This window comes from Myxocyprinus asiaticus, chromosome 30 (genome assembly GCF_019703515.2).
Source record: "Myxocyprinus asiaticus isolate MX2 ecotype Aquarium Trade chromosome 30, UBuf_Myxa_2, whole genome shotgun sequence".
Taxonomy (NCBI): Eukaryota; Metazoa; Chordata; class Actinopteri; order Cypriniformes; family Catostomidae; genus Myxocyprinus; species Myxocyprinus asiaticus.
In genome coordinates, this window is record NC_059373.1 from 12,734,536 (window position 1) to 12,762,503 (window position 27,968).

At 38.9% G+C, this 27,968-nt stretch overlaps 2 protein-coding genes across 4 annotated transcripts in view; both read left to right on the forward strand.

Moving 5' to 3' along the window:
- The first annotated feature begins 490 nt into the window (after positions 1 to 490).
- LOC127421560 (DNA-binding protein SATB1-like) lies at positions 491 to 11,468 on the forward strand. The gene is made up of 11 exons (XM_051664687.1): positions 491 to 769; positions 1,216 to 1,414; positions 1,516 to 1,692; positions 1,818 to 1,944; positions 2,212 to 2,335; positions 3,430 to 3,541; positions 5,075 to 5,457; positions 5,727 to 5,921; positions 6,049 to 6,204; positions 7,070 to 7,267; positions 10,093 to 11,468. The coding sequence occupies exons 2-11, from the start codon at positions 1,237 to 1,239 to the stop codon at positions 10,633 to 10,635; spliced, it is 2,193 nt and encodes a 730-aa protein (XP_051520647.1). The 5' UTR covers positions 491 to 769; positions 1,216 to 1,236; the 3' UTR covers positions 10,636 to 11,468.
- A 1,719-nt stretch (positions 11,469 to 13,187) lies between these two features.
- Positions 13,188 to 27,968, forward strand: part of tbc1d5 (TBC1 domain family, member 5) — a 32,256-nt gene continuing 17,475 nt past the window's right edge. The window contains exons 1-7 of one of the 3 annotated variants that reach the window (XM_051664027.1): positions 13,188 to 13,268; positions 23,902 to 23,969; positions 24,179 to 24,278; positions 27,301 to 27,346; positions 27,454 to 27,562; positions 27,678 to 27,767; positions 27,859 to 27,933. In XM_051664027.1, the coding sequence (XP_051519987.1) occupies positions 24,182 to 24,278; positions 27,301 to 27,346; positions 27,454 to 27,562; positions 27,678 to 27,767; positions 27,859 to 27,933 (417 nt within the window). In that variant the 5' untranslated portion in view covers positions 13,188 to 13,268; positions 23,902 to 23,969; positions 24,179 to 24,181. Of the gene's footprint in view, positions 13,269 to 13,430; positions 13,447 to 23,901; positions 23,970 to 24,178; positions 24,279 to 24,472; positions 24,967 to 27,300; positions 27,347 to 27,453; positions 27,563 to 27,677; positions 27,768 to 27,858; positions 27,934 to 27,968 lie in introns of those variants that run through there. The other 2 variants (XM_051664028.1, XM_051664030.1) reach the window with 2 other exon arrangements.

Genomic DNA, 27,968 nt, shown 5'->3' on the forward strand with positions numbered 1-27,968 from the left:
CACACACACACACACACACACACACACACACACTTTTGCTCAGCCCTAATGTCCAACAACTCTGATGTGTGTGCAAAATTTAATGAGTTTTTAAGCATGTTATGTGCCCCAAAAATCACACAAAACCTTGAAAATAATAATAATAATCCTTAGAACAACAACAGGGCCTTTGCACTTTCAGTGCTTGTGCCCTAATTATGAACATGGATCTGTAATACTCTGACAGGCGGCACTTCCGCTAGAACCTGATTGGTTGGCTTTATGGCGATCTCATTTGTGGGCTTTTCCCAATCAGTGGGAGTTTTCAAACCTTTGAGATTCCCTACTTTCATTGGATAGTTTAGAAACGCCCATCCTGGGTTAGAAACGCCCGATAATTATTACATTGATATTCCCTATTTTCATTGGATAGTTTAGAAACGTCCATCCCGGTTTGAAAACGCCCACAGATTTGAAAACACCCATCATTGTTCTGCAGAGACCTGTACTTGCACCCCAGAGATTCAGTTACTCATCTTGGTACGCGCATGATGTTATGAAAACCATTTTTCTCCATTCTACCCCTATTTTATTGACTCCGTTGTAATATTATTTTCCTGTTCGCCAAGAACAAAGAGATCGCATGAATCTTTAAAGAAGAGATCAAACACCTGCCGGACTCGCGCGCCGCTTCAGCTGGGTTTTTGTTTTGCGAGCGATCCTGGGACGAGCGCTCAGTCTGCTGGCATGGTCGGAGAACCGTCTGCGGGATCAAAATCAGCAGCAAAAGGTACCGCAGTCAGTACAGTGATTTATTTTTTATAATATTATAGAGAAAGACGAGATTATTTAAATTGCACCATAAATACGGAATAGTTTGGGCATATATGCAGCACCTGTAGCAGTGCTTTGCTATTACAAACTGATAAATAAAAGAATGTGTGTGTGTGTGTGTGTGTATATATATATATATATACATATATATATATATATATATATTTGGTTACCTTTATAGATCTGTGGCATATAATGCCGGACAGGTGAATAATCGAAAACATTCGCAGCGTCTTCTAATTGCTTAGCTGCTTGAGCTGCCTTTACATAACCTTTGCAGTAACTAAGCAGTAGTATAAATGCTTCTTTTCTGTGTTAATGCGCACATGTTTTAAGTTGCCCATTAGTTTTGCCTTATAGCTTACTCTCTCATTTCCTCCTCATCTCTTGTGTTGCTCTTAGCTTGTTTAACTGACCATAAAAATGATGGACCATTTGGCAAGTGCTAGTAACAGTCAAGGGCCAGTTCTCTGTGAGCCATCTTACCCTGCCTGTAAAATGGCCCATATGGAGAATGCCAGAGATTTACCTGGATTTGGACTCACACCTCTGAGCATGGCATCTAATCCAACAACATTGTCAAATGCAGTTAGAAGGAAAGGTCTGTATCTCTCCACACACAAACATACACGACACACACTCAAAACGTGTGGTGACTGTCAGATGTTTGATAGATCATGGCATATCTCTGCACCCACACAGGCAGTCTGCTTCCTGTGTTCTGTATGGTGGAGCAGGGTGATATCTCACCCTCCGAGAGAAAGAGGTCAGAGCATGCAGAATTTGTGCTGTTGAGGAAAGACCTACTGTTTAGCCAGATCACTGAGGCTGCACTGCAAGAGCTGGGGTACACGCACACTGTAGCTGCACTGGCTACAGGTACACACATACACATATGAGCACTGGAACACACAAACATAAATAATTTACATTCAATTCAAGTTTGATGTATCAAGCCATAATGTAATTATGCATGCTGTCTTTTATGTATATGTCTGCATTAGGTCAATTTCAAGTTGGTCACTGGAACCCTGTAGCCCTGTCCACTGTGACTGACATTTCAGATGCAACAGTAGGAGACATGCTTCAAGACCTTTATCATATCATCACCTTTAGAATAAAACTAAACAGGTACAACATTCATGCACACTAATTCTGTTTCACATTTTGCACAGCATGCTTTTTTTGTTCTGATTTATGAGTAAAGATGATTTGTGATCGATAATTCTTTTTAATGACTATTAAATTATTAGGTATTAAAGTTTGAGCATAAATACTTAATAATATATACCTATTAGTGAAATAATTGTGATTAATGTCCCACATTGGAATTTATTAATGATTGCATCTGTTTGTCTCTCACCGACCCACTCTCTCTTCTCTCTCTGTCTCTCTTAGTGTTTCTAAATTAGAGGACTTGCCTGCTGAGCAGTGGACTCATTCCATTTTGAGAAATGCCCTAAAGGAGCTGCTGAAAGAGATGAATCAGAGCGCACTGGCTAAAGAGTGTCCGCTTTCACAGGTAGAAACACACTTTCACAAAATATGTACACACACACACAGACACTTTAAATACACTAAGTATTCACAATACACCATCCATACAACATTATACTACCTACAAAACACTTAAGGGTGCTTTCACACTGCCACTTATGGTGTGCAAGCGGGTTCAATGACATCAAAGTTTGATTCGTTTGGATGATGTGAATGCTGTTTTCTGAATTTGAGTGCACTTCCGAGTCCGCTTGAAAAGGTGGTCTGGGGTACGGTTCATGTGAACTCTAATACGGTATGCTGCTGATATGAACGCAACCGTACCAAATCGTGGAAGTGATCTGCTTGTGATGACGAATAATCCACATCTTTGCAGGCTCCCGATTGCAATTATAATGGGTATAATGCATTTCTCATACCTGCTTGTCTCCAAATAAATCCCCTTCAGAGAGCAGCTCACATTCTTCACATCTGATGCAATGCATCTGCGGGCTCGCAGACAAACGCTAACATACATCACATCATTGCAAATTCAATGCATCAGTGGTGGCAGACAAACACAAGTTTTATGCAAGTTTTAGTTATAAACCTAAAGAACTGAAAACTTGTCTTTTTGAGTTTTTACCTATTTACAGTGATAAACAGCTGCCACTTGTACACACGTTGACGCAAACGGACCGTGGTTTGGACCCATATTATACGGTGTGAACAGAGACCCGCTGGGGGAGGGGGAGTAAAATAAATCTGGTTCGGTCCAAGCAATCGAACCAAGTGTGAAAGAACCCTTTATCATAAATTACATGATACAACATAAGGTTAAGTGCCTCATTCAAGCACACTATGGTTAGTAGCTCTCACCATTGACAAAAACACCCTATCATTAAGATTGGTGAACTAGCAATTAAATCTGTTTTGCAAGGAGACAAAACTTCTAGCACATCCTAACATTCTGCACACTTTTTGTTGGCTCCAATGCACACTTTAAGGCATAATTCAGTATGCTCCACCTAATTACTAAATTCCTGTGACAAGAAAGGCAAATGATAGTCAAAGTCAAAATTTTTGCAAGCTTACATTAATTAACCATTCAATCATTTTTCTATAATGTTTCTTTCAAAGAGCATGATTTCATCAGTGGTAAATGGCACTTACTACACCAGCATCTCTGCTGCAAGATGTCAGGAGTTCGGCCAGTGGTACAAACACCACAAAAAGGCTAAAACTATGATGGGTTAGTAGCAATATACTGTATGTCTCCAAAACTCATATACATGTATACACTTACATTTCTCAGTGCTTTGCTTTTTGAACACGTATTCTTATTTAGACCTAGCGATAGATTGATTGATTTGCAATCAAAATTATTCAACCCCCCTGACCAGCAATACGTTCCGGTGATGTGAATTAAAACACATCAACTAAAACCTCAGTAAACAAAGTAAGTTTTTAATACACATTTGAGTGATTTTGAGAACAAAGAGTTCAGTTTACCCAAATTTTTAAATAAAAAATAAGTAATTCTACACAAATGTCATGTCAAAAATATTCAACCCCCAAAGTCAATCATTTGTGGAGTATCCTTTACCCTTAATAACATCAAATAAATGTTTCAGGTAAGTGTCCTCAGGCTTCGGACACCTCTCTATTGGAATTTATACACATTTCTCATGAGCAAAAGCTTCCAGGCTCATTGACATTCTTTGGTTTCTGTGCTGCCACTGCTTCCTTGATATCCCAACAAAGGTTTGCAATGGGATTTTAATGATGGACTGAAAGGGCCATTTAAGGACATTCCACGACATATCCCTGAACCAGATTTTGGACAACTTGGATGTATCTTCGGTGTTGTCTTGCTGGAAAGTCCAGTGATCACCGAGCTTCAATTTACACACTGAAGGCATCACATTTTTGCCTAAATGGCTTGATACATGAAAGAATCCATGGCATCAATCACATAGTCAGGATAGTCATTTCCTGCAGCTGCAAAACACCCCCATAACAGGACTGACCCACCTCCATGCTTGACCGTGGGGATGGTGTCGTTCTTGTCATCACCTTGCCTTTCTTACTCCAGATGTACTGCTGACCAATGGGTCTAAAACTCATTTTCAGTTTAGTGTCATACATCCATAAAACCTTCTTCCAGGACTCCAAGGGTCTTTCCTAATTACTTCTTGAATATTCAGTCAACATTTCCCTTGGTGAAGTTTTGCTTTCTTCCACAACCATATTTTAAAAATGTATGAATGGTGCTGCCAACTTTGTCTATTGGAAATTGAAGTGCCTTGGAAATGTACTTTTAACCATGGTCTTGTGTAATGAAATAATCTCCTCTATTAGCTTTTGTGACATCTTATTTTTAATTGCATTTTTTGCATAGAAATACATTTTGCTTACAACACTAAAATAAGTGCAACTTAAATAAGTTGCCTTACATATTTAAGAAACAGCTACATGCAATAGGGGTTGAATAATTATGACATGGCTGTATTTAAAAAACAAAATCCTGCTATTTAGAAATATTAGGTTATATATTCACACTATGACTAGGTTATATATTCACATTATGACTAACGCAACTGACTGGTTGAATAATTTTGATTGCAATTATAGATAGATAGAAAAGTGGTCTTTTGTGGTTGAAGAACATCAAAACTCTCACTGTAAATATGCAGAGGATATCTGTACAACCCTAATATAATATGAATGCCTATTAAGGTTTAATATGGATGCTGAGCTACTGAAGATTGTTACCTCCCTGCAGGTGAGATGGACAGGCATTGCAACCAACCCTCATTCTCCAGTCAACCCACCATATACCAGCAAACAATGGAAGATACGGGGGAGGAGCCACATGGTATTGTTCAGATGCAAGCTGGAATGCCTGGTTTGGTGATGGCTCAGCTCCTGTCACAGCAGCATGCCATGTCTCAACTTCTTACACATGCTCACACGCACTCACCTGGGGCTCATCCCGTGGCACTAAGGATGCCACCCAAATGCAATGTGTCGCCACCAACAGTAGCTCGAGTTTCCTCCCCTGTCTCTGATGTGTCACCTGAAATCTACCATTGGGTGCGCGAGGAGTTGAAGAGGGCGGGAGTTTCCCAAGCAGTGTTTGCACGAGTAGCCATTAATAGAACTCAGGTAACATGGTAGGATTTTATTGTAGTAGAATTTTTCTTATAACAGCATGTACGTGCTAAATTCACTAAATGTAAATTTGATAAATTTTTTTATCATACATATAAAATGGTATACAGTTTACAATATATTCTGTGCACTATTATTACACTATTATTCCATTTTGAACATAGCCACAGAGACATGACCTGTATTTGACATCCTAAATGTTGTGTAGATATTAATATGTCTATCCCAAGCAATATTTGTAATTGTGTTTATGTAAATTTTAGGGTCTGCTGTCTGAGATCTTGCGTAAGGAAGAGGACCCACGGTGTGCATCTCAGTCTCTTTTAGTGAACCTTAGGGCCATGCAGGCCTTCCTACAACTGCCACAGAGTCAGAGAGACTCAATTTATCTGGAGGAAAGAGAGCGCAACCTCAACAGCACCTACAGCACAAGCACCTGCTCCCCTCTGCCCATTCAGGTTCATTGTCATTTAAATAGATAGGTTACTGAGGTAAAATAGATATGTCTAATAAGAAAATATATTCTTATGTGCAAAAAAGCATTTTTATCATGTCATAATGAAAATATATATTTTCTATCCACAGGCAAAACTGTCACCTGTTTCCAAGGACATTGTAGTGAAAGTGGAATCTGATGATTACAGCATAAACTCTGGCATCTATGACGAAATACAGCAGGAAATGAGACGGGCCAAAGTGTCACAGGCTTTGTTCGCGAAAGTTTCGGCAGCCAAAAGCCAGGTATGTGTGTATGCAAACATACTTAAGGAATCTAATACACCTTTAAAACTTTCTACAACCTTTTCAAAGAAGTACTGTGGTGGTACTGTACTATTATACAGTGATGGCATCAGATGGTAATGCCATGGTACTTTGATACCACGGCTCCAAGGAAATTCAAAGTATACCATGGTGCATGCCCTAAAAACCTTGTTATTATCATGACACATGTCCAAAAACTATGGTATTACCATTGAACCATGTCCAAAAAAATATGGTAGTACCATGGTTAAGGCTGCACGATTATGATAATTGCCGATTATTTGCTGTTGTAATTATGATTTATTAATTTTGATTGATAGAATTGCATTAAAATAATTATTTTGTTTGGTGCAGCTGCATGCCACATTCTTTGTGGTCTTTGCATTCAAAAAAGCTGAGAACTGTGTTCCTGAATTGCATTATTATTTTAACTGCATGAAAAACAAAGTGTTATTCACATTTTGAATAAATTATACACAGTATAATTTAGATAGTGAGCATTACTGATATGTCTTTAGACTAATTTAAACGCCTCTGATTTGCCTTTGCATTCATGTACACAACGGCCCAAAAAATATGTTTGTAAATAGAAAATTTTGGCGCAATGGGAGTACACCTAAATGGAATGCTGTAATTGACACTTTTCACGATTATATAATTGTGACTCAATTCTTTTTCAGATTAATTGTGCAGCCCTAACCACGGTACATGTTGGTAATTTGGGTAAATTTTTTTTTAGTTTTATTTTTGGAAAAAATATTCTTAAAAATATAATAATTATGAAAATTACTCCCAGTTTTGAAAGCAGAATAAATATGCATTTGTGCATGCATGTGTGTGTTAGGGCTGGCTGTGTGAGCTGCTGCGCTGGAGGGAGGAGCCATCTCCTCACAATCGTACCTTGTGGGAAAATCTTACTTTGATACGTCAGTTCCTAAATCTCAATCAATCAGAGCGAGATGTTATATATGACCAAGAGAGCAATACAGGGCAGACACTACTTCCAGAAATACACACAAGACCACTGCCTGAAGCACTGCAGGTAAGTGCTCACAAACACACACACAGTTATATTCTTGTATGTTAATATATACCCCTAATAAACTCAGCAAAAAAAGAAACGTCTCTTTTTCAGGACACTGTATTTTACAGATAATTTTGAAAAATCCAAATAACTTTACAGATCTTTATTGTAAAGTGTTTAAACAATGTTTTCCATGCTTGTTCAATGAACCATAAACAATTAATGAACATGCACCTGTGGAACGGTCATTAAGACTCTATCAGTTTACAGACAGTAGGCAATTATGGTCACAGTTATAAAAACAGGACACTAAATAGACCTTTCTACTGACTCTGAAAAACACCAAAATAAAGATGCCCAGGGCCTCTGCTCATTTGCGTGAACGTGCCTTAGGCATGCTACATGGAGGCATAAGGACTGCAGATGTGGCTAGGACAATAAATTACAATGTCCGTACCGTGAGACGCCTAAGACAGCACTACAGGGAGACAGGAAGGACAGCTGATTGTCCTCGCAGTGGCAGAACACGTGTAACACCTGCACAGGATCGGTACATCCGAATATCACACCTGCGGGACAGGTACAGGATGGCAACAACAACTGCCCGAGTAACACCAGGAATGCACAATCCCTCCATCAGTGCTCAGACTGTCCGCAATAGGCTGAGAGAGGCTGGACTGAGGGCCTGTAGGCCTGTTGTAAGTCAGGTCCTTACCAGACATCACCGGCTACAACTTGGCCTATGGGCACAAACCCACCTTCGCTGGACCAGACAGAACTGGCAAAAAGTGCTTTTCACTGACGAGTCACGGTTTTGTCTCACCAGGGGTGAACATGACAATGCCACCAGCCATACTGCTCGTTCTGTGCATGATTTCCTGCAAGACAGGAATGTAAGTGTTCTGCCATGGCCAGCGAAGAGCCCAGATCTCAATCCCATTGAGCACGTCTGGGACCTGTTGGATCGGAGGGTGAGGGCTAGGGCCATTCCCCCCAGAAATGTCCGGGAACTTGCAAGTGCCTTGGTGGATGAGTGGGGTAAGATCTCACAGCAAGAACTGGCAAATCTGGTGCAGTCCATGAGGAGGAGATGCACTGCAGTACTTAATGCAGCTGGTGGCCACACCAGATACTGACTGTTACTTTTGATTTTGACCCCTCCCTTTGTTCAGGTCCACATTATTCCATTTCTGTTAGTCACATGTCTGTGAAACTTGTTCAGTTTATGTCTTAGTTGTTGAATCTTCTTATGTTCATACAAATATTTACACATGTTAAATTTGCTGAAAATAAAAGCATTTGAAAGTGAGAGGACGTTTCTTTTTTTGCTGAGTTTATATACAATCAACTACTGAAAACCTACTTTATTTATTTAAGGGAGAGTTTACCCTAAAATATATATTCTGTCAACCCTCATGTTGTTCCAAACCTGTATGACTTTCTTCCTTGGACAGCCTAAAGCTGACTCTACACTAGCAGACACCTCGAATTGGGTGGGGGGTGTCAAACTTGATGACTGTTTTCACTAATCTTGCCCTTCTAGTCAGTGAGCCTGTCACTTTTACCGATTAAAAACGGAGGGAAGGTGTCACACTTAATGACTGAATTTGACTTTGTTCTGTGCCTTGTCAGTGCAGAAGTAGTATAAATCTTAATTACAACCTAGCTGGGGGCCTGGGTAGCTCAGCAAGTATTGACGCTGACTACCACCCCTGGAGTCGCGAGTTCGAATCCAGGGCGTGCTGAGTGACTCCAGCCAGGTCTCCTAAGCAACCAAATTGGCCCGGTTGCTAGGGAGGGTAGAATCACATGGGGTAACCTCCTCGTGGTCACTATAATGTGTGTTTCTCGGTGGGGCGCATGGTGAGTTCTGCGTGGATGCCATGAAGAATAGCGTGGGCCTCCACACGCACTACGTCTCCATGGTAATGCGCTCAACAAGCCACGTGATAAGATGCGTGGATTGACGGTCTCAGACGTGGAGGCAACTGAGATTTGTCCTCCGCCACCCGAATTGAGGCGAGTCACTACGCCACCACGAGGACTTGGAGCGCATTGGGAATTGGACATTTCAAATTGGGGAGAAAAAAACAAAACAAAAAACAATTACAACCTGGCTACTCATAATCTTTATTGTATATTTAAACGGTTCTTTACCATTGAGTTCGGCAGTGATCTCAGACCACTTTTTTTTTTCTTTTAATGGCCTGTCATGATATGACATGTGAGATATGTCATACAAACATATGTGCTGACTCCAAAGAGCAATAAACTTCTCCTCAAAGAGCAATAAACTTCTCCTCAAAATGCAGTCCAGGAGCACTTTCCAAACGCCATGCTTTTTCTGCAGAAAAAATTGCTTCTGTCCTCCGGCAAAAAAAAAACTTTAGACATGAACTGCACTCATTGGTCACTGCCTTGGTGGCGTTTTTCCGCCCTACTCACAGCCAGTAATAATTTCAAGCAAGCCGGATGTGTATTTTCAGTGTTTCAAGGCATTAACTCAGCTGGGAGTCCAGACAATCAAGTGATTAATACCTCCCACTGAGAGGTGCCAATGGGCGCTCTGTGTCCCTCTGCCTGGCCAGTGATTATGATAATGAAGCTAACACCTGAAAATCATTGGAAAAATCAGCGATTTAGTCACCAATCGCTTTCATTGCATCTTTTTTTTTCCATACAATGATAGTTAATGGTGACTGAGGTTTTCAATCCCTAACACTGCCTTTTGTGTTCCATAGGAAAAAGTCAGGGTGAGTAATGATGAGAGAATTTTCATTTTTGGGTGAACAGTCCCTTAAGTGCATTATAGTTATTTGCCTAATTTGTTTATCTTTCTGAAGGCGATACCACAGCATGTGAGGCTTATAAAGCAACTACAGAAAAATCCATCACACCATCAACCCTTCCCACATCCCCAACTCATCACTGGCAGAGACAAGACGATAGATCCAAGTCTGGGAGGCACGTTTTTACCACCAGAAGCCCACGCGATCATGCAGAGCTTCATTAAGGAAGTGGGACTACATCCAGACCAAGAGGCAATTCATACACTATCTGCTCAACTAGGTGTGGCAAAAGAGACTGTTCTCAGCTTTTTTCATGGTCACAACTGGCATCGTCCAGACGATAAGCACAAGAGAATGGACCAACAAGAAGAAGAAATGGAAGATGATTACATGGAGGAAGATGTAGAATGCAGGTATACAAAGGAAAATTATGAGAGGATAGAGCAAAACAAGATAACTGGGAAACAGGACATTGTGGTGGAGCAGAATGCATCTACACAAACTCGTTTGATCATTACTATTAAACAAGAGGAGGAGCTCCCATGTAAGGAGGAGCATGATGATAGCCCTGTCCATTGCCACTTCATAAACTCCTAAAAATACATATTAAATCCCATTTAGACAAATGGACAGCAGTGGATCCAGTTGTAGCCTATTTATGGTTGTGCCTTTATGCACAAGGTTTATTGTCTCGCTTAGACCTGGAATATTGCAGATTTTACAGTGAAAATGCCACGGAAACATAAATGAAACATAACTGTTCTTTATTTAAAATGCTATTAGGGGTGTAAAAAGGAATCAACCTGACAATGAAAATTCAATGCATTGATTAAAGGATTTAATAATCAATTATAATAACTCACAATAATAATAATACCCAATGAATTATGCATTCATTTATTACCCAAAATACAATTCTTGAGATATGTTCGGGTTGTAAAAATCCACTATATACAGATCCACTTTCTGTGTAGACTTTGTTCATTGTACTTCCAGTTACATTTGGGTCTTCATTATGTTTTCGAAAATAATAATAAAAAGTAGCAAAATAATCGGATTGCACCAAACCAAATTGTGACCAAATGTCAGATGGCATGATGCATCATTGTCAGAGCAAATATTTAAACCCCTAAATGAAATAGTTTGGTATTTTAGAGTATTATTTAATGTTTGTCTCTTATTTTCTGTTAAAATCCTTAATCTCACAGTATGCAGGGAATTATGTTCAGTGTTGAAAACAGCCAGACAGTATTGTCTTTTTCAAATGCTGTTGCCAGAGACTGTGGGACATATTATCTCTGTTGAGAAATGAACAGCAGATTACAACATTATTGTGTATTAGAAGAAACACAATAGAAACAGCACTTTCAATAGTTCTCTCTCTCTCTGTACATGTTCTTCAGATGATGCACTACAGAATTTCAATAAAGCTGTACTCTTTGTTATTGTTCATTATATTTAGAGTTGTTTTACTGAACTGAAGCTTATGTAGAGGTTATATTTTCCATGTGCATACACAACACCAGTGTCAGATATTGACATTACAATTAAAGGGCAATATTTGCCCCCTGCATTTGATTCTCAGGGGCATTTTCTAACATTATGAGAGTTTTTTTTTCTTCTAACTATTAAAAAAATTATACTGTATGTCATCCTTTCAGGTTAAATGCTTAAATTTAACCAGTTCATTAACATTACAAGAAATTAAATACATTACTAAGCTGAGAAAAGAATATTAAGACCTTTATCAGATAAAAGAATAAGTAAAAAAACAGAGGAATTTATTACGAGGGCATTTTGTGCCCCAAAATGTTTAATTATGGGATCATTTTTGTCACATTCAGTGGCCTTTTTGACCTGAGCCCCCCTTAATTTCTGACCCTGGCATACACACAGGTCTTACCATCTCATATTGAGTTAAACAATTACACTCACCAAGTGATGCTCTTTCTTTTTTTCTTTTTTCTTTTTTTTAATCCCCTTTTCTCCCCAATTTGGAATGCCCAATTCCCACTACTTAGTAGGTCCTCATGGTGGCGCGGTTACTTACCTCAGTCTGGGTGGCGGAGGACAAGTCTCAGTTGCCTCTGCTTCTGAGACCGTCAATCTGTGCATCTCATCACGTGGCTCGTTGCGCATGACACCGCGGAGACTCCCAGCATGTGGAGGCTCGATCATGCTATTCTCCCTCACGACTCCAGGGGTGTTAGTCAGCATCAGTATTCGCTGAGCTACTCAGGCCCCCATGATGCTCTTTCTTTAAGAGATTTCATATACCAGTTAAATTGTGGCCCTGAAAAGAAGGATAGGTGCATACAAAAAAATAAGGCTCATTGATCTATGCCTGTTCTTATGTATACCACATAGCCTAATGTCTGTCATTTTCCAAATTTGAAATGGAAACCCTTTCTCAAGGACACTTCAATGATGGATAAAATCTCACAAGAGATTCATAACGTAGTTTTCATAAAATTAAATTGATATAAGGAATCTTAACTGTTGATCGACAGCCATTTCTTTGTTTATCATGCAGGGAACACCAACAAAAACGACTGGTTTTGAACATGGCACCATGTTTTTTTTTATGTGGCAATATCAAGCAGGGCCGTAGCTAGTGGGGTGAAAGGTGGTAATGATCCTAGGGGCCCACAGGTCCAGGGAGGCCCCACAACAAATTCTAAACTGTATTTTTTAATAGGTATATACAGTCAGGGGGCCCAGAATCAAGTATCATTCTTTGAATTACCTTGAAGCACTGTTAATAGTTGACCCACTGGTCTTTGTTCATCACACTAACAAAAAAAAAAAAAAAAAAAAAGAACCTCTCCTCTCCTCATCCCCCCTGGAATCTACGCTTCTGATTCAGTATAATTATACAATCAACGTACCATTTACCCCCGCATTAATTTTTTGTGAGGGAAAACTAAAAATTTACCACAAAAGTGCGGGTTCACAGTAGGTATTTACCTCTCTAAAATGTACGCTACCACTACACTTCTTGTATTAAAAGAGTTATTTCTGATTTTCTGTATAAATAATGATAAGATATCGGTCCAATCCGCAGCAACAGTCCCGCGCTGGCTATCTTTAAAAGCTCGCGCGGCTGGGCTTCCCTTCCGGCGTCACGTGCTTGATCAGCTGTTCAGCGGCACATCCGCCTGACTCGCGCGAAAGTGTTTACATGCAGACAGCTCGGCACAGAATGGGCAGACCCGCTTGAAGCTTTGCAGGTAAAAAATATGCGGCAATTTCCCTTTACTGTAATAAGACTGCTGTTTACGACTATTGGCGTGCTCTTCAAATCTGAATGTAGCGACGTCAAGTGTGAAACGTTATTCAAGGATTCATATCGGAAATGTGGAGCTGCCAGCCCCATAAGGCCTTTACGCTCAGAATCTTCATCAATAAGTATTATACTTATATAAAAATATGATGTATTTTCCTCATGTTAAACCCAAACACTAAGCGTTGTCGACATAGATATACAGTGATTATAAGAAGCATTTGAATTTGGCTTGTAGGCGTTTTATTAGAGATATTGGGGTGCCTGTAAATCTCAAATTATGTTTGATTATGCAATAGATGGCTGTCTTGTCTACATAAATAGTTTAATGTCTTTTCCATCCGCTGCATCCTTTTTCTTTTTTCTTAATTTTATCACTAATTTAGCATGACTTTAGGGAAGATACTGTTACATTTGTGACGGATGATGTGGTTGAAATATTGTGCCCTTTCCATTTTTCTCTACTTCGAGTTCTGATGCAGGGATTGCATTTTTGCTGATAGTCTTTCTTTCTTTCTTTTTTTTTTTTTTTGCTTCAGTTGATAACTGATATGATGGCCAAGATTGTAAATCTATACTATTCTGCATTAAATGCAAATATCCATGAAGTAAAATTAGTCATCAGTACATCATAATATAGGTATACTAAAAAAGATTACTAAGATTGGCCAATACTGATATGTCCTGCATCCTTAGTTCTGATTAGGTAACTTTAACATTTGCAACAATTTTTTTGGTGCCTTTTAATGGTTCTGTAGCCTTTTATGTTTTTGGTGAAATGTTGTGACATTATGATCTTACTTTGTGACGCTGGACAGCATGATCTTTAGAGATGACGATACGGTTAGCTTTGGACCTGAGGGCGCAGAGTGTGAATAACAGAAAAAAACTTGCACTGCCATCACAAGATCAGCCTCCAGTGCACATTCACACACACTTGGTGACAAGAGTTCGGCATCTGTCATGCTGGAGTGTCTAATGTATACAAACCATGTCCGATTTCAATTACCTCATGAGGTTTGGTCGATTCATGTTTGGAGAAAGCTTGCTAGAGTAATCTCAACTTGTGCAACACTGAACAGTAACTTTTTAAAGCTCAGTAATAATAGAAAACACTTAAGTTCTATGATTTGGAAGGACTTGGGAATGCTGATGTTTTTGGCAAGTTGTTTTCAAATTGAAAGAGGCCTAAAGAGAGGGTGCGTGTGTATGTGGTTGTCTTTATGTGCAGTCGCATGTACAGTATATGCCAGAACAGAACCGTAGTTGATGTACTGTGATTTTGGGACATGTGTGCACATGCTATTGTTAATTTAGTACTCCTGTATTATTGTGACTAAGCAGTTCACTGCACTAATGTACAGTGTTTCATAATGCTGGATTTTTGAGTTCACACAGTAAGCTTTTAGAATTCCAGGGAGTCATGTGATTGGTTCAGGAGTCCTGCTCTCTAATTGGCTGATGAAGTGAAGGCATGTGAGTGTGTTTAACAGGTTTAGGCCTAGCCAGCTTCTGTAACTCTCCTCATCGGGTTTCTGCTACTGTGTGCTGCATCAACACACTTAATAAGCTGGGTTTCCATCCATGTATTTTTATGTGCATTTTGCGATATTGCTTAAAAACTTCTGGATGAAAACACCAAGATGCGAATAAAACCTCCAAAATGCACATCAAAAAACATATGCTTGCTTGAGGTGGATATATTTTTTATTCGATAAGAAGAAATGCGCATGATACTATGATGGAAACACATTCACTGAATAAACTCCTATTGAATTTATTAGGAATACAAGATGCGCATCAAAAAAATCATGTGACTGAATAATTAGTTCATAACTGGACTAACCAGCGGAACAATCATCGCATATGAAATGTTGCTCTGGTCATCCTGAAATAATGGTGTCCTGATAATCCAAAGTCTGCAATGAATTTGCAGAGCAAATAAATCAAATACAAACTTGAACTGTGCAAAAGAGCAGGTTTATTGACACTTTTGAAAAATATCTTCTAGATCTGCAGTGTAAAGTCATCAGGATGGAGGAACGCACACACATAGTGCTCCCAGAACTGTGTGACACGCTGACGCTACCAGACATGAGACAAGTTCTTTACTGTGTTTTGTCTGCGTGTTCTAAACCGCTAGTATTTTATTAATAAAAGAGTCACAGTGGCTACAATTTATCCGGAAGTGATGATTTTGTCCTTTTGAACACATGGGAAAGAAAGGCAGCTTTATTCGCACATTGTTTTACAATTTTATTTCATTAAATTTGCAACTTGGATGGAAACATAGCTACTGAAATGTAGCTTTTCTGAGCTATTTTCTATCTGATGAAACTCTTTAAATGTTTGGCAGATTATTTAGTGAATTTTAATAGTCTAAAATACATTTCTGTTTGCATTTGTCATTCTTTAAATGGCTATTTCACCTTGTTGCAGTTGTGAGATTATTTCGGAAAGGCTTGTTTGTTTCATTGCCTTGTTCTGGTTTCACACAGGTTTCTGTTTCAGTAATTCTCTGCAGTAGTTTTTCAGTTCCTCATTTCATTATCTTACTTACACAGGCATTCTCTTTGTAAGAGATCTAGAATTCAATCTGTAATCAAAAATAAGCACAATAAACATTATGGATAATTCTCCTTAGCCCAGGCCTTGCCTGACAATTCACCTCACTAGGCCTGTTAGTCACACTCTCCTGTTGGAAACACAGATTCATGCTTGAACTATGAACACAGAACACAAATCACTTATGGATATCTACTAGAGTTTAGTGAGTTCTTTTTTTTTTTTTTAAGCTATCAGAGAGCAGGAAGAGGGAGCACACTTGCGCAGCCTGGTCTCATAGTGAAAACATGACTCTATATAATTTTTTATATATATACAATACTTGTTATACGTGTGTCCAGGTACAGTTCCCTGCAGTTTCCAGGTGAAATAAACACTAGAGGTTTTGGAGACTATTGTATTGATGAGCAGCGGGACTACAAGCTAATAAGGGCCATTCTAGAAGCACCACGAAATGATGTGGTTGGTTCAGAAAATGTGATTTTTCATTTTGCTTCTGCATTTTAAAACACTAATGATTAGGTTAAGGCATTGATAAGGTAAGGATGTATTTTTTAACGTCTCATTTATATTTGAAAACACTATTGTTAGGTTCAGGCAAAGGTTTTACGTTAGGGAGGTATGTTTTAAAAACATCCATCTAAAATTCGCCTTAAAACCTCGTCTGAATATGACACCATTTTACTCTCTTTTGGCGCCCCCAGCTGGACATTCCACTGGAATCCTGCAGCCAAACGTGTTATACAGCATGTAAATTTTGAATTGCAAAAATGTTGTCATGATATCAGGGTGACAACAGAATATAAACTGATGATCTTTCTGTGATGTACTGGATGATCCTCTCTGTTCTCATGGCTAACTCCAATCAGGCTTTTCTCATTGATTTATGTATGTATGCATGCATAAGTGTATCTGTATGGAAACACAAGCACTGAAATTTGGTCCTGCATCTGAATCTGAGTAATTTCTCCCACCACCACAATTATTTGATTCAGTGGTTAATGCATGCTTGCTGTGTTTATATAGGGAATCAAATATGCAAGGATTTATTTTAGGAGTGATTGCATCAGTGCTGCCTTTAGCCCGAAGCTGTGACAGTAGATGCAGTATATCTATCATAGAAACAGGCTGAACATTAAGCAAAGGTTTCATGCTACACCAATTAAATAGTTCAGGTACCTAGTGAAACTTCATACTCCCACAATTTAACAGCATTAGTCCATAACATTATTAGCTAGTTATAGAAGACTATATTTTTACTTGTTTTTACATCATAATATTATTTTTTGTGATGATCTTTGGGTTTAATTCCTTTGTGTAAATGGTACCAAGTAGGTCAGTTTCATTATTATTGTTTTATTTAGCTTAATTTATTATTTATATGTGTGGTTTGACTTCATCATTCGTCTAGTTGTCTCTGAGGCATTATGTTAATTTTCTTCACTGTACTTCGCTGCAAAGGATCCTGAGAATCCCCACTGTAACAGATGTAATCGAGCTGGTTGTTTCAGTAATTCAAGTAGATTAAAAAAGGGGCAATGGCTGGTAATAATTCAGACTTAACAGTTTGTAATTATTATCATTTATTTGGATAATTTTGTTCACTTAAAACCTATAGAGATTGTCATTGTATGTTGTTGTGGTGCCACTGCCACCCCACCTCCAAAGGACATTTTTCGAGCATCATTTGGTTACAAGATTGCCAATAAACCACTGTCACTTATTATGTGTGTGCTGCATGGGCTGTGTTGGTGTGCTGAGATATTAGATCAGTGTTTATTAGTTTATCTACATAATTAATAAAGGACATTGGCTTGAAGTTATTTGTGTTGACAACAAAAAACAACTTTATTAAAAAAAGAACAAAATTGGTTTAAAAATAGAAAACAATGGACAGGCAGGCTGGTTTTCCATAATACTGTCACATAGTTGTCTGGCTTTCTTTTGTGAGACTTGCATTGTTGTTGTTCTTTTGGCTAGGAATCAATTCCAAACAGTGCTTGGCACTGCCAGTGTGTTTACTTACACACACTCAGAGCAGAGGAGCAATCATCTCGCATATTAAACAGGTCAAATAGAGCCCTTTGATAGCCTTTTTATTCTAGTCAAGATTGTGTTGTTTGCATGTTTCAAACATATTCTGCACATGATTAGGCATGTGTGTGCCCACCTATGTTAGCATGGCTGGTTTTACAGGTAAATTAATGCTAAGCTGTGTCCCAAATGACACACACTATGCGCTTACAATATGTACTCAGCCATATAGTGTATGAATTTTCAAAGTGTAGTACTAATGTTGTTTTTACTACACAGAAGCACTCACTGTGTTTCACCTGACAGAGGTACATTTGAAACACATACAGGCTGCATTTCCCAAAAGCATCGTAAGCCTAAGTAGATCGTAGAAACCACTGGCGCCAATGGTCTCTATGAAAAACTTAAGCTTGTGATGCTTTTGGGAAACACAACCACAATGCGTTGCCGCTAGCATTAGCGTGTTAGCCAAATTCAGTTCAACACTTGTATTTCAAATAATGTACATATTCACACAGCATGGGGTGATGGTAAAGCATTGAACGTACATTTTGTAAGGTGCTGTCTTCACAAATGTTTTGCTAGTGGACATACACCATTAATTACAATTGTTTTGTCTGGCCAGCAGTAACTTCCGCTAATCTGCTCACGTCCACAATAGACTTGGAACACATTTTGGGAAAACTTGAACATTTCGAAAATATGAACCGAAGGAATAACATACGAATTGTTGGAATTCCTGAGCATGAAGAGGGCAGAGATGTGGTGAAATTCCTGGACGAGCTCTTCCCGAGTCTGCTCGACTTAACAGGCCATAAGCTGGAAATCGAGCGAGCTCGCGGATCTGCTGGGGTAGACAGTCCCCGATCGATTCTGGCCAGATTTCTGAGATCATCCGACAAAGAACTCGTTGCGCCAGGCGAGGAGCAAAAGAAAGCTTTCTTGGAAGAATCACAGTATTTTCTTGTTCCCAGACTTTGCGAATGCGACGAGAGAAACGCGATCGGTTCAAGGAATGTAAGAAACTCTTACATCAACGGAAGATCGCTTTTGCACTGATGTTTCCGGCCAAACTGAGAATAGACACCAAGGACGGCAGCAAAGTATTTTTATGCCCCAAAAAAATACTGGCCTTCATACAAACTATGGGTGAGTAAACCATTGGGTGTTTCTTATGTGAGTGGACTAACTCGCTGTTCAGTGTCTCAATTGTCTGAGGAAGCTGGGCGCCATTTTCGTTTCTTTCTACGTTGGCTCCGCCTGGCTGCTGGAGTTTGTTTGTGGCATGACACTCCAAGAAACCTTTGCATTGATGGAAGATCGCTTTTACACTGAAGTTCCCGGCCAGATTGAGAATGGACACTATGGATGACCGCAAAATATTTACATGCTCACATAAAGGATGTCTTTTATAAAGTTGTCGGACTGAGTAAGTCATGATGTATTTTTTTTTTTAGGCGGCATCCGAGTGAATTTGACTCGCTCAATACACACTTGATCATCTGAGGAACCGGGATGCCTGTTTTGTTTCTTTGTGCTAGCTCCGCCTAGTGGCTGGAGTTTGTTTTGTGGAATAATACTCCTCCGGGTCAGCTGTGGATGAATCTGATTGTTGTTTGTGCATACACCTCCTGTTGGCGGGAGTTTGTTTTTGTGGAGTATTTTTAAGGGACATTAGAATGAATACATCATCTGCTGAACTCATAACAGCCAGCTCACTGAACAATTGTCTGTCTGTCCGAGGAAACTGAACGGCTTTATATCAGCTGGAGTTTGTTTTGTGGAGGAACACACCTTCAAGACAGTTTTGCAAATTAATCTACATGTTCTTTGTGTTTATTCTGCCTATTGGCTGGAGTTTGTTTTACAGAGTATTTTCTGTTATGTAATTTTTCTTCACAAAACCTGTGCAGAAGCACCGGACTTGAGCAATCCGACGGCAAAGTTGTCGCGGGTGTTTTCGCATGCGTACATGGACTCTTTGAGTTTGGAGGGACTGACGCCTGTTTGCGCTATCGTGCATGGGGTTTATGTGCACGTTTTTCTTTTTTCTGTTCGTTTTGTTCAGGGGGAAGTTCTGGGTTTGATTGTTGCATTAATGGGAAATTTGGTCTGTATAATCTTGCTTTTGACAATTTTTATTTTTATTTTTTATTATATCAATATGTCAAATGTTAATGTGAATGGGTTGTGGCACCCCATAAAAAGAAGGAAGGTTATTTATTTTCTTAAGTGTAAGAAATGTGATATAGTGTTTCTTCAAGAAACGCATCTTTCCCCGCAGGAAGCTGAAAAATTTGGGAAGATATGGGGTGGACATGTTTTCTTTAGTGATGGCTCAAGTAAGAGCAGGGGGGTCATTATATTGATAAAAGGAAGAGTCATTATTATTTTAGCAGACATTATGGGGCAAAGGTTGATTTTGGCTAATATTTACACACCTAACGCTGATGATCAGGGCTTTTTTATAGATCTTGAAGGGTTGTTGCAAACTGTTGGCACCCCTCATGATATAATATTGGGAGGAGACTTTAATTTATTGATGGACTCAGTCCTTGATCATAGTGAAGCAAAAGTGTGTCCCTTAGAGCAACATTAACGCTTCACAGGATGTGTAAAAAAATCTTGGTCTTGTAGATATCTGTCGACTTTTGAACCCATCTGGTAGGGATTATACTTTTTTATTTTTTATTTTTTTTCATCTGTTGACTGCTCAATTGGAAACATTTTAGTCTCGGATCACGCCCTGGTGAGTTTAGAGATGTTGCCACATACAGAGAAAAAGAAATCATATAGTTGGCACTTTAATGTATCCCTTTTCAAAATCCTGATTTCCAACAAATGTTAAAGACTGAAATCAATATTTATATGGAGACCATCTGGTCCTCAGTATCCTCGGTGGCCATGGCTTGGGAGGCACTTAAGGCTGTTCTTAGGGGTCGGATCATACAGCATGCCTCATTCATCCAGAAATATAAAGCACGAGAACTCATGGAGTTGGAAGGGACTATAAAAAGTGCAGAAGCAGAGCTGAAGCGCCGAATGTCGTCTGATGGCCTCAGAGAATTGACCCGACTAAAATATAGATATAGTACTATTTTGTCGCGAAAAGTGGAGTTTTGGTAGTCATACTTTGAGTCGGGTGACAAAGCAGGAAAACTTTTGGCTAGATATATAAAGCAGAGAGAGTCTTTGTCTACCATTCCCTCAGTGAAATCTGCTGGTGGTGAAATTTTTACCTCAGCCACTGATACTAATAATGCTTTTAAAGAATTCTATATTGATCTTTACAGTTCCACATCTTCGTCTACTTACAAAGTTATTAGAAACTTTGTGGAACCATTAGTTCTCCATAAATTGACGACTGAGCAAAAAATTCTCTTGATTCTGAGATAACCTTGGAGGAGCTTGATGAGGTAATTAAGGCCTTACCTACAGGCAAGGCTCCCGGGCCAGACGGGTTGGCCGCTGAATTTTTTAGATCTTATGCTACAGAATTGGCTCCACTTTTGTTAGAAGTTTATACAGAATCATTAAAGAATGGAAAGCTTCCCCCAACCATGACACAAGCCCGGATCAGTCTGATTCTTAAAAAGGACAAAGATCCAAGCGAGTGTAACAGTTACCATCCAATTTCCCTGATCCAGTTAGATGTAAAAATTTTGGCTAACCAATTAAGTTATGACATCTATTATACATATAGATCAGGTGGGGTTTATTTGGGGCCACAGCTCTTCTGATAACATCAGGCGTCTCATCAATATCATGTGGTCAGTAGCGAATGATCAGTCTCCAGTCGCTGCCATCTCACTTGATGCCGAAAAGGCGTTTGATATGGTAGAATGGGATTATCTTTTTAAGATTTTGGAAATATATGGGTTTGGGAATACTTTTATTGGATGGATTAAGTTACTTAACATACACCCGGTAGCGGCAGTACAAACAGATGGATTAATTTCAGATTATTTTACTCTGGACAGGGGCACCCGGCAGGGTTGCCCTCTTTCCCCATTATTGTTCTGTCTTGCCCTGGAACCATTAGCAGCTGCGATAAGAAAGGAGGATGATTTTCCAGGGGTGATGGGGGGAGGAGTGGTGCATAAGCTTCTACTTTACGCAGACGATATTTTATTATTCATCTCCAACCCTACTAGATCTATGCCTTGCCTCCACAGAATTATTAATTCCTTTTCTAAATTTTCGGGATACAGAGGTTAATTGGTCTAAATCCGAAGCTTTGGCTTTGACAGCGTACTGCCCAGTAACAGCTTTTCAGCAGGGTGCCTTCCAGTGGCCCAAACAGGGCATTAAGTATTTGGGCATTTTATTCACAGCAAATTTATGTGATTTAATCAGAGTTAATTTTGAGCCTCTAATAAAAAGGTTTTCGAGCTATGTGGGCAGGTGGGCTTCATTACATTTATCAATTGGGAAGGTTAATGTTATTAAAATGAATTGTATTCCAAAATTTAACTACCTGCTGCAGTCTCTCCCTGTAGATGTCCCCCTCTCTTATTTTAAGCAATTTGATAACATAATGAAGGATCCTAAAAAGCATCAAGTCTGCATCTAGAGATGCAAAGGTCCGTCTAATGCAATTTAAGATTTTGCATCGGTTCTACTGGACCCCTTCTAGATTGTATAGGTTGGGTCTTAAAGACACCCACCTGCTGGCGGTGCCAAACAGAAGACAGGGACACAATACATGTATTTTGGGGATGTGTAAAGATCCAAGAATTTTGGTTGAGGGTTCAGAACTTTATGAGTGAGGTGTTGAACACTGAACTTTCATTTAGCCCCAGACTCTGTATCCTGGGTGATGGGATGACTCTGGACATTGGGGACAGTTATTTAAAAAGTTGGGTCCTAGCCGGAGTCATGAGTGGTAAAAAAAAATCATCCTCGGGGGATGGAAGTCGGCTGTGGCACCCTCATTTAGGGAATGGTGCGGGGAGATGGGCAAGATGGCGGCATTTGAGGAGATGTTTTTTAGAAGGAGGGGGGAAATGGGATTTGTTTGTCAAGAAGTGGGGGGGTTATTTGGCTTTTTTGGATGGTTCTCAGGGAATGGCTGTGGAGAGGGATTTGTAGTTTAGTTGGGTATGTGTTTTATTGATTTTGTTTGAATGTATATCTTGTTTTTTTTTAATGTATTTTTTGTATTTTATTTTGATGATTTAATTGTTGGTGACCACAGTACTGCATGTTGGGGGGGGTGATAATGTTAATAATTGATTCCATTTTTTTATGTTGTGTTTGTTTTATTTTTGGAATCAATAAAATTGTTATTAACAAAAAAAAAAAAAAAGAAAGAAAAGAAAACATGCTTCTCTGTACTCTGAAATAGACTTTGCGTCTGAATTAGAAACTAAACTTTTGCTTAAGGAATATTTCGGATTCAATACAAGTTAGGCTCAATTATAATATATTTTACTCTTTCTTTAAAAAAGCAAAAAATGAGGTTACAGTGAGGCACTTTCAATGGAAGGGAATGGGGCCAATTTTAGGGTTTAAAGGCAGGATTTTTTATTTTATTTAAGAGGTCAGAATTATTTTGTGGTTGTCAACTTTATGCCACAAATGCTGTTGATTGAGGTCAACTTGTATTAAACCCAGAATATTCCTTTTAGCTATGATTTGCTCTCCACTAAAATGATGACTTTTAACATTAATCCAAGCAAACAGAATATGTTCAAAATGAATGTGGTTCTCTAACACCGTGAGATCATATTCAGTATATTCTGATGCAGTATTTTCTCTTTCATTGTGAACAGACACATTACTTGCTGGAAACTTGATGCATTGAACCTTGTTGGGAGAACTTGGGACATGGTGTAAAACTTAAACATGGTTAACCTGAAGCAAAAAAAGAAAAATCTCTATATAACACAATACATAGAAATGAAATTACTGGAATTATAGGTTATAGTATGTCACTGTGAACCCTGTGAAATAATTCATTTGTTGTTGTTTGTTGTCAGATTAATGGTTAGTGGACTGTAGTCTCCACTGTGATCAGACCTATGAGGAGAACCAGGCAAGTCTAACAGTGAGTATCCTCAGGTTACCTGTGTGGATTTACTTCAACATATAGCCTAATAAAAGCATTCGCCTTTCAGTTTTTCTCTTTCAGTTACCGGGTTAGAGTTCCTGTCTTTCTTCTCTGGTTTCGTCTGTTGTTGCTTCAGTCCTTCATCTCTTAGTGGTGTGTGTATGCTGAAATCACAGTCTTCAGCGCTTTTCTCTTTGGCTTCACAGGACATGCAGCACCCAAATTTCGAAACGCAACACCCGCTGCAACAGGACGAGCAAGAGACTGGTTATGACCCTCTACAGAACTACAACAAAAACAGAGGCAGTAAGAGGCCCATTTACATTTATTGTAGACCTCTAGTGTTTCCCAGCTTTGTCCAAATATAAACCAGGTTAATGGAGAGACAGAGATGGAGGGTGACAGCTGTGAGTTTTAGAGCATGCAATTGTAAGTAGACATGTTGTCAGCTTTTCGATATTCATCAGGAGTAATTAACATTGGGAACCATATAAGTCAGAGACATTGCTTACAATATGAGATCACGCACGCATAGTAATTGCTTTTTGGGATATAAAATAACTTATAGCAACTTGGCACAGACCTTCAGACTTTTCTGACTCTGTTTTCTGACTGTTGCTATGAAGTTATGCTTAGATGATAATTTTTACTAGAATAATTTTAAATAATTTGAATAAATTTAAACCGATGATCAAAAATTCCCAAAATCCTATTGACCCGTTTCAGTTTCGTCACTTTTCCCCTTAGCCTCCATATTGGTGACCATCAGTGGGAGGAAACATGGGAGGTGAATGGAGAAACGCCCAAAAAAACGATATCAACAAAAACATTATAAAATGATTTTTGATCCATGCCAAGTCCCAGGAACAGGTCTGAAGACAGCACAAATATTACCAAATTGAACTTTGGCAGACATTTAAAGATATTTTATCCACAGTTCATCTCTGTACGCCGGCGAGTCTGATGTGTGAACGGCGAGTACACCCACCCACCGGTACATCACCATAAACATCTCTCATTCAGACGTTACAAATGTTTTTGTTGTTTTCTGGTCTGATTTAGTCACAGTATTAAAAAACGTCTGTGATGATCCCGTCTGTATGAATGTAGCAGCTGCTTTTAATGCTGCCTTCATGTGCTATCGGAATTATCCTACTTTCCACTTCTGAAGTGGTAATTATGAGTACGTTGTGTTCATGTGCTTTGTTGTTGGAAAGAACAGGAAACATGGACAATGCCAGGTTCATTCATTCATATTTCTTTAGGAACTTTTATATTGACACCATAATACATATCACTCAGTTAGCTTGCTGACGATAATGGAATTTTGGTCAGTTTTTCATGGTGTAAAAATGTACAACATGCATAGAATGGTTGCTGATATACATAAATGAATATGACCAAAATGGCAAGCACAGAAAATTAGCTGTATTTAGATAAATTAACAAAACCTGTCATTCACTACAAAAACTGTACTCTTCTCCGCAATGTTGAAAGTTTAGGACTCCCATCTCTGCAACTCTGGTATCATCTAGAATTCCAAATTTCCCACTTGAACTTCCGACTTAGCGGGGTCATTCATGTGCTCAGAATTTCCGAGTCCACTTGAAGTGCACAAAAATTTTCCCAGTCGTCATTACGACTTGAGGGGTCATTCATGTGTAACTTCCGAGTGGGAAACTCATATTTACGATTATCTTCAACATGTTTTACAATAAAGAATCCTTCTGGAATGAGCAATGTGTGGACTTTACTACAATAAATTAATGTTTTATAAGAGTCGTCATGGACTATTTTGCTACAGGTAGGTGTCACTTATGGCTCTCCCCATTCATTTGTAAGGTATCCGCAAACGGTGACTTACTGTTGTAACAAGCTAGTTGACTGTTACGCTCTCTCCTATGATAGAACCGCGGAGGTTGTTATCTCAGTAATGAAAAGAATCTCTGCATTGTAGGTATATGGAATACTGGTCACAAACATGGCGGCAAAGTCATACGGTGACGTCACATGAAACAGGCAAAGTCTTTATAGCAAGTCAGTCCACGGTCGGCCATCTTTGGAACGCTCTCGGGAGGCTATTTCCAGTCATGTCAGTGCTGCTTCTATCTACTTGAATGGATAAAGACCAAAATCTCAAAAACAGTTGTTCAAGATTACAATCTAAGTACATATTTCAAATCGGCAATAAAATCTGACAATACTGGTATCATAAATTGTGCTTTACCTCATATTACGTTAAAAAATGCAATTTTCCCGGCTTTTATAGATAATGCGCATTCTAGAGTTGATTGACAAGTGATGTCTGTATCTAAAAGGTGATTGGCTCTTTTAACTGTAAGACGGGGCTTCCTTTCTACATCCGGACATTCAGAGCTCCGTGGTTGAGTGTTCCAGTTTCTCCCATTCATTTTAATAGAAGAGTTTTTATTGAAATTGTTTATCTGACTTAGACTTATTAAATTTTTTAGCTGACTTTTCTGTCTTTTTACTCTCACATTCGTTTAGTCTATTTGTCTAACCATTGGGCCTGTAAAACCCTCAAACTTCAAGCTTTTAAAACTATTTTAAACTCTCAGGCCAGCCCTTACAAAAATCTAGAGTTCGGGCAAATTTGCCGCAAACTTGCTGCAAATTCGCCACTGATAATTTTCACATGCAAATGAGCTTTGAGGTAAACTTGTGGCAAATTATGCATTGTTGCCAAAAGTTTACTGCAGGTTCACCACAGCTGGTGCAGAGTTGCAAACTTCTGGCAAGCATTTGCTGTGAATCACAAGCTCATGTACTTGTGAAAATAATGACTTGCAAATTTGCCACAAATTTGCAGCTTGATTGCCAGAACTCTAGATTTCAAGTCAACAAAGTTTGTTTTGACATACTTAACATATTTAGTTTAAAATATTTTATAATATTTTAATATATATTTTCTTGTTCACTTTAGCTTTAACTTTAATGTGTGACCAAAAATGATACATTCACATTCACACACCAGAGGTGGTCTTAGGGTTTATGGAGCATTCGCATAGCACACTACTGAACAAGAAAGGACGTATAAAATACATATTTCACAGTATTTCTGTTCTAGTCCCATAAAATTCACATATGCTTCAATGGCAATATTTCATTGGAATTTCAAAGTTCACAATGATCATGGTTTTCTCAAATAACTGCAATCAGAAGATTGTGTAATAATTGTGACAAGCCTAGACGTGTAGTTTATACAGGTTTACGATTACATTTAATTCCAGTGTTTAGATCATCACTTCTAATTTCATGGTAAATGTTTCTTCTGTAATTTTGTTTTTTTTTTTTTGTTTATTTTCAGGAGAATCACTAGATAGTGCTACTGAGTCCACATTTCAGTCATACAGGTCTCTCAAATAATGTATTTATTGCATTTGAACCTACTGTATATGGAGTGGTTTATTTCTATCTTACAGCCTTTTTTTTTTTTTTTTGGGAATTTTTTTGCTTACAGGAAGGAGTGGGATGACTTGTTCCAAAACAGTAACTACCTGTCTTGGATCAGGCAGGCAGGCATTAATGGACGATTACGGAGCAGCCGATTCCGCAGTGTATGCTGGAAGGTAAAGGCGTGCAGACACAATGTTTATGTCTAATAACTAAAACATATGTGATGCATAAACTATTTCATGTTTGAAAGCATTGATATCCTAATTCGACTGTATATATTGATTCCAGCTTTATCTGGATGTCCTGCCTGAAGATAAGAGTCAATGGATCATCAGAACCAAGGAGCTCCGAGCACAGTACGAGAAGATCAAAGAGATGGTATGTGTGTGTGCGCATCTGAATGTGTCAGGGGTTTTATATGTTCAGTGGATTTTGAGGTTAAATCATGAGTCTTTGTCTTGACCTACAGCACATTACAAACCCTCGCAAAGCTGCTGGCCAACAGGACCTGATGGTGAACAACCCACTCTCACAGGATGAGGGGGTGAGAGAACATCCAATTACAATTCAGTTAAACAA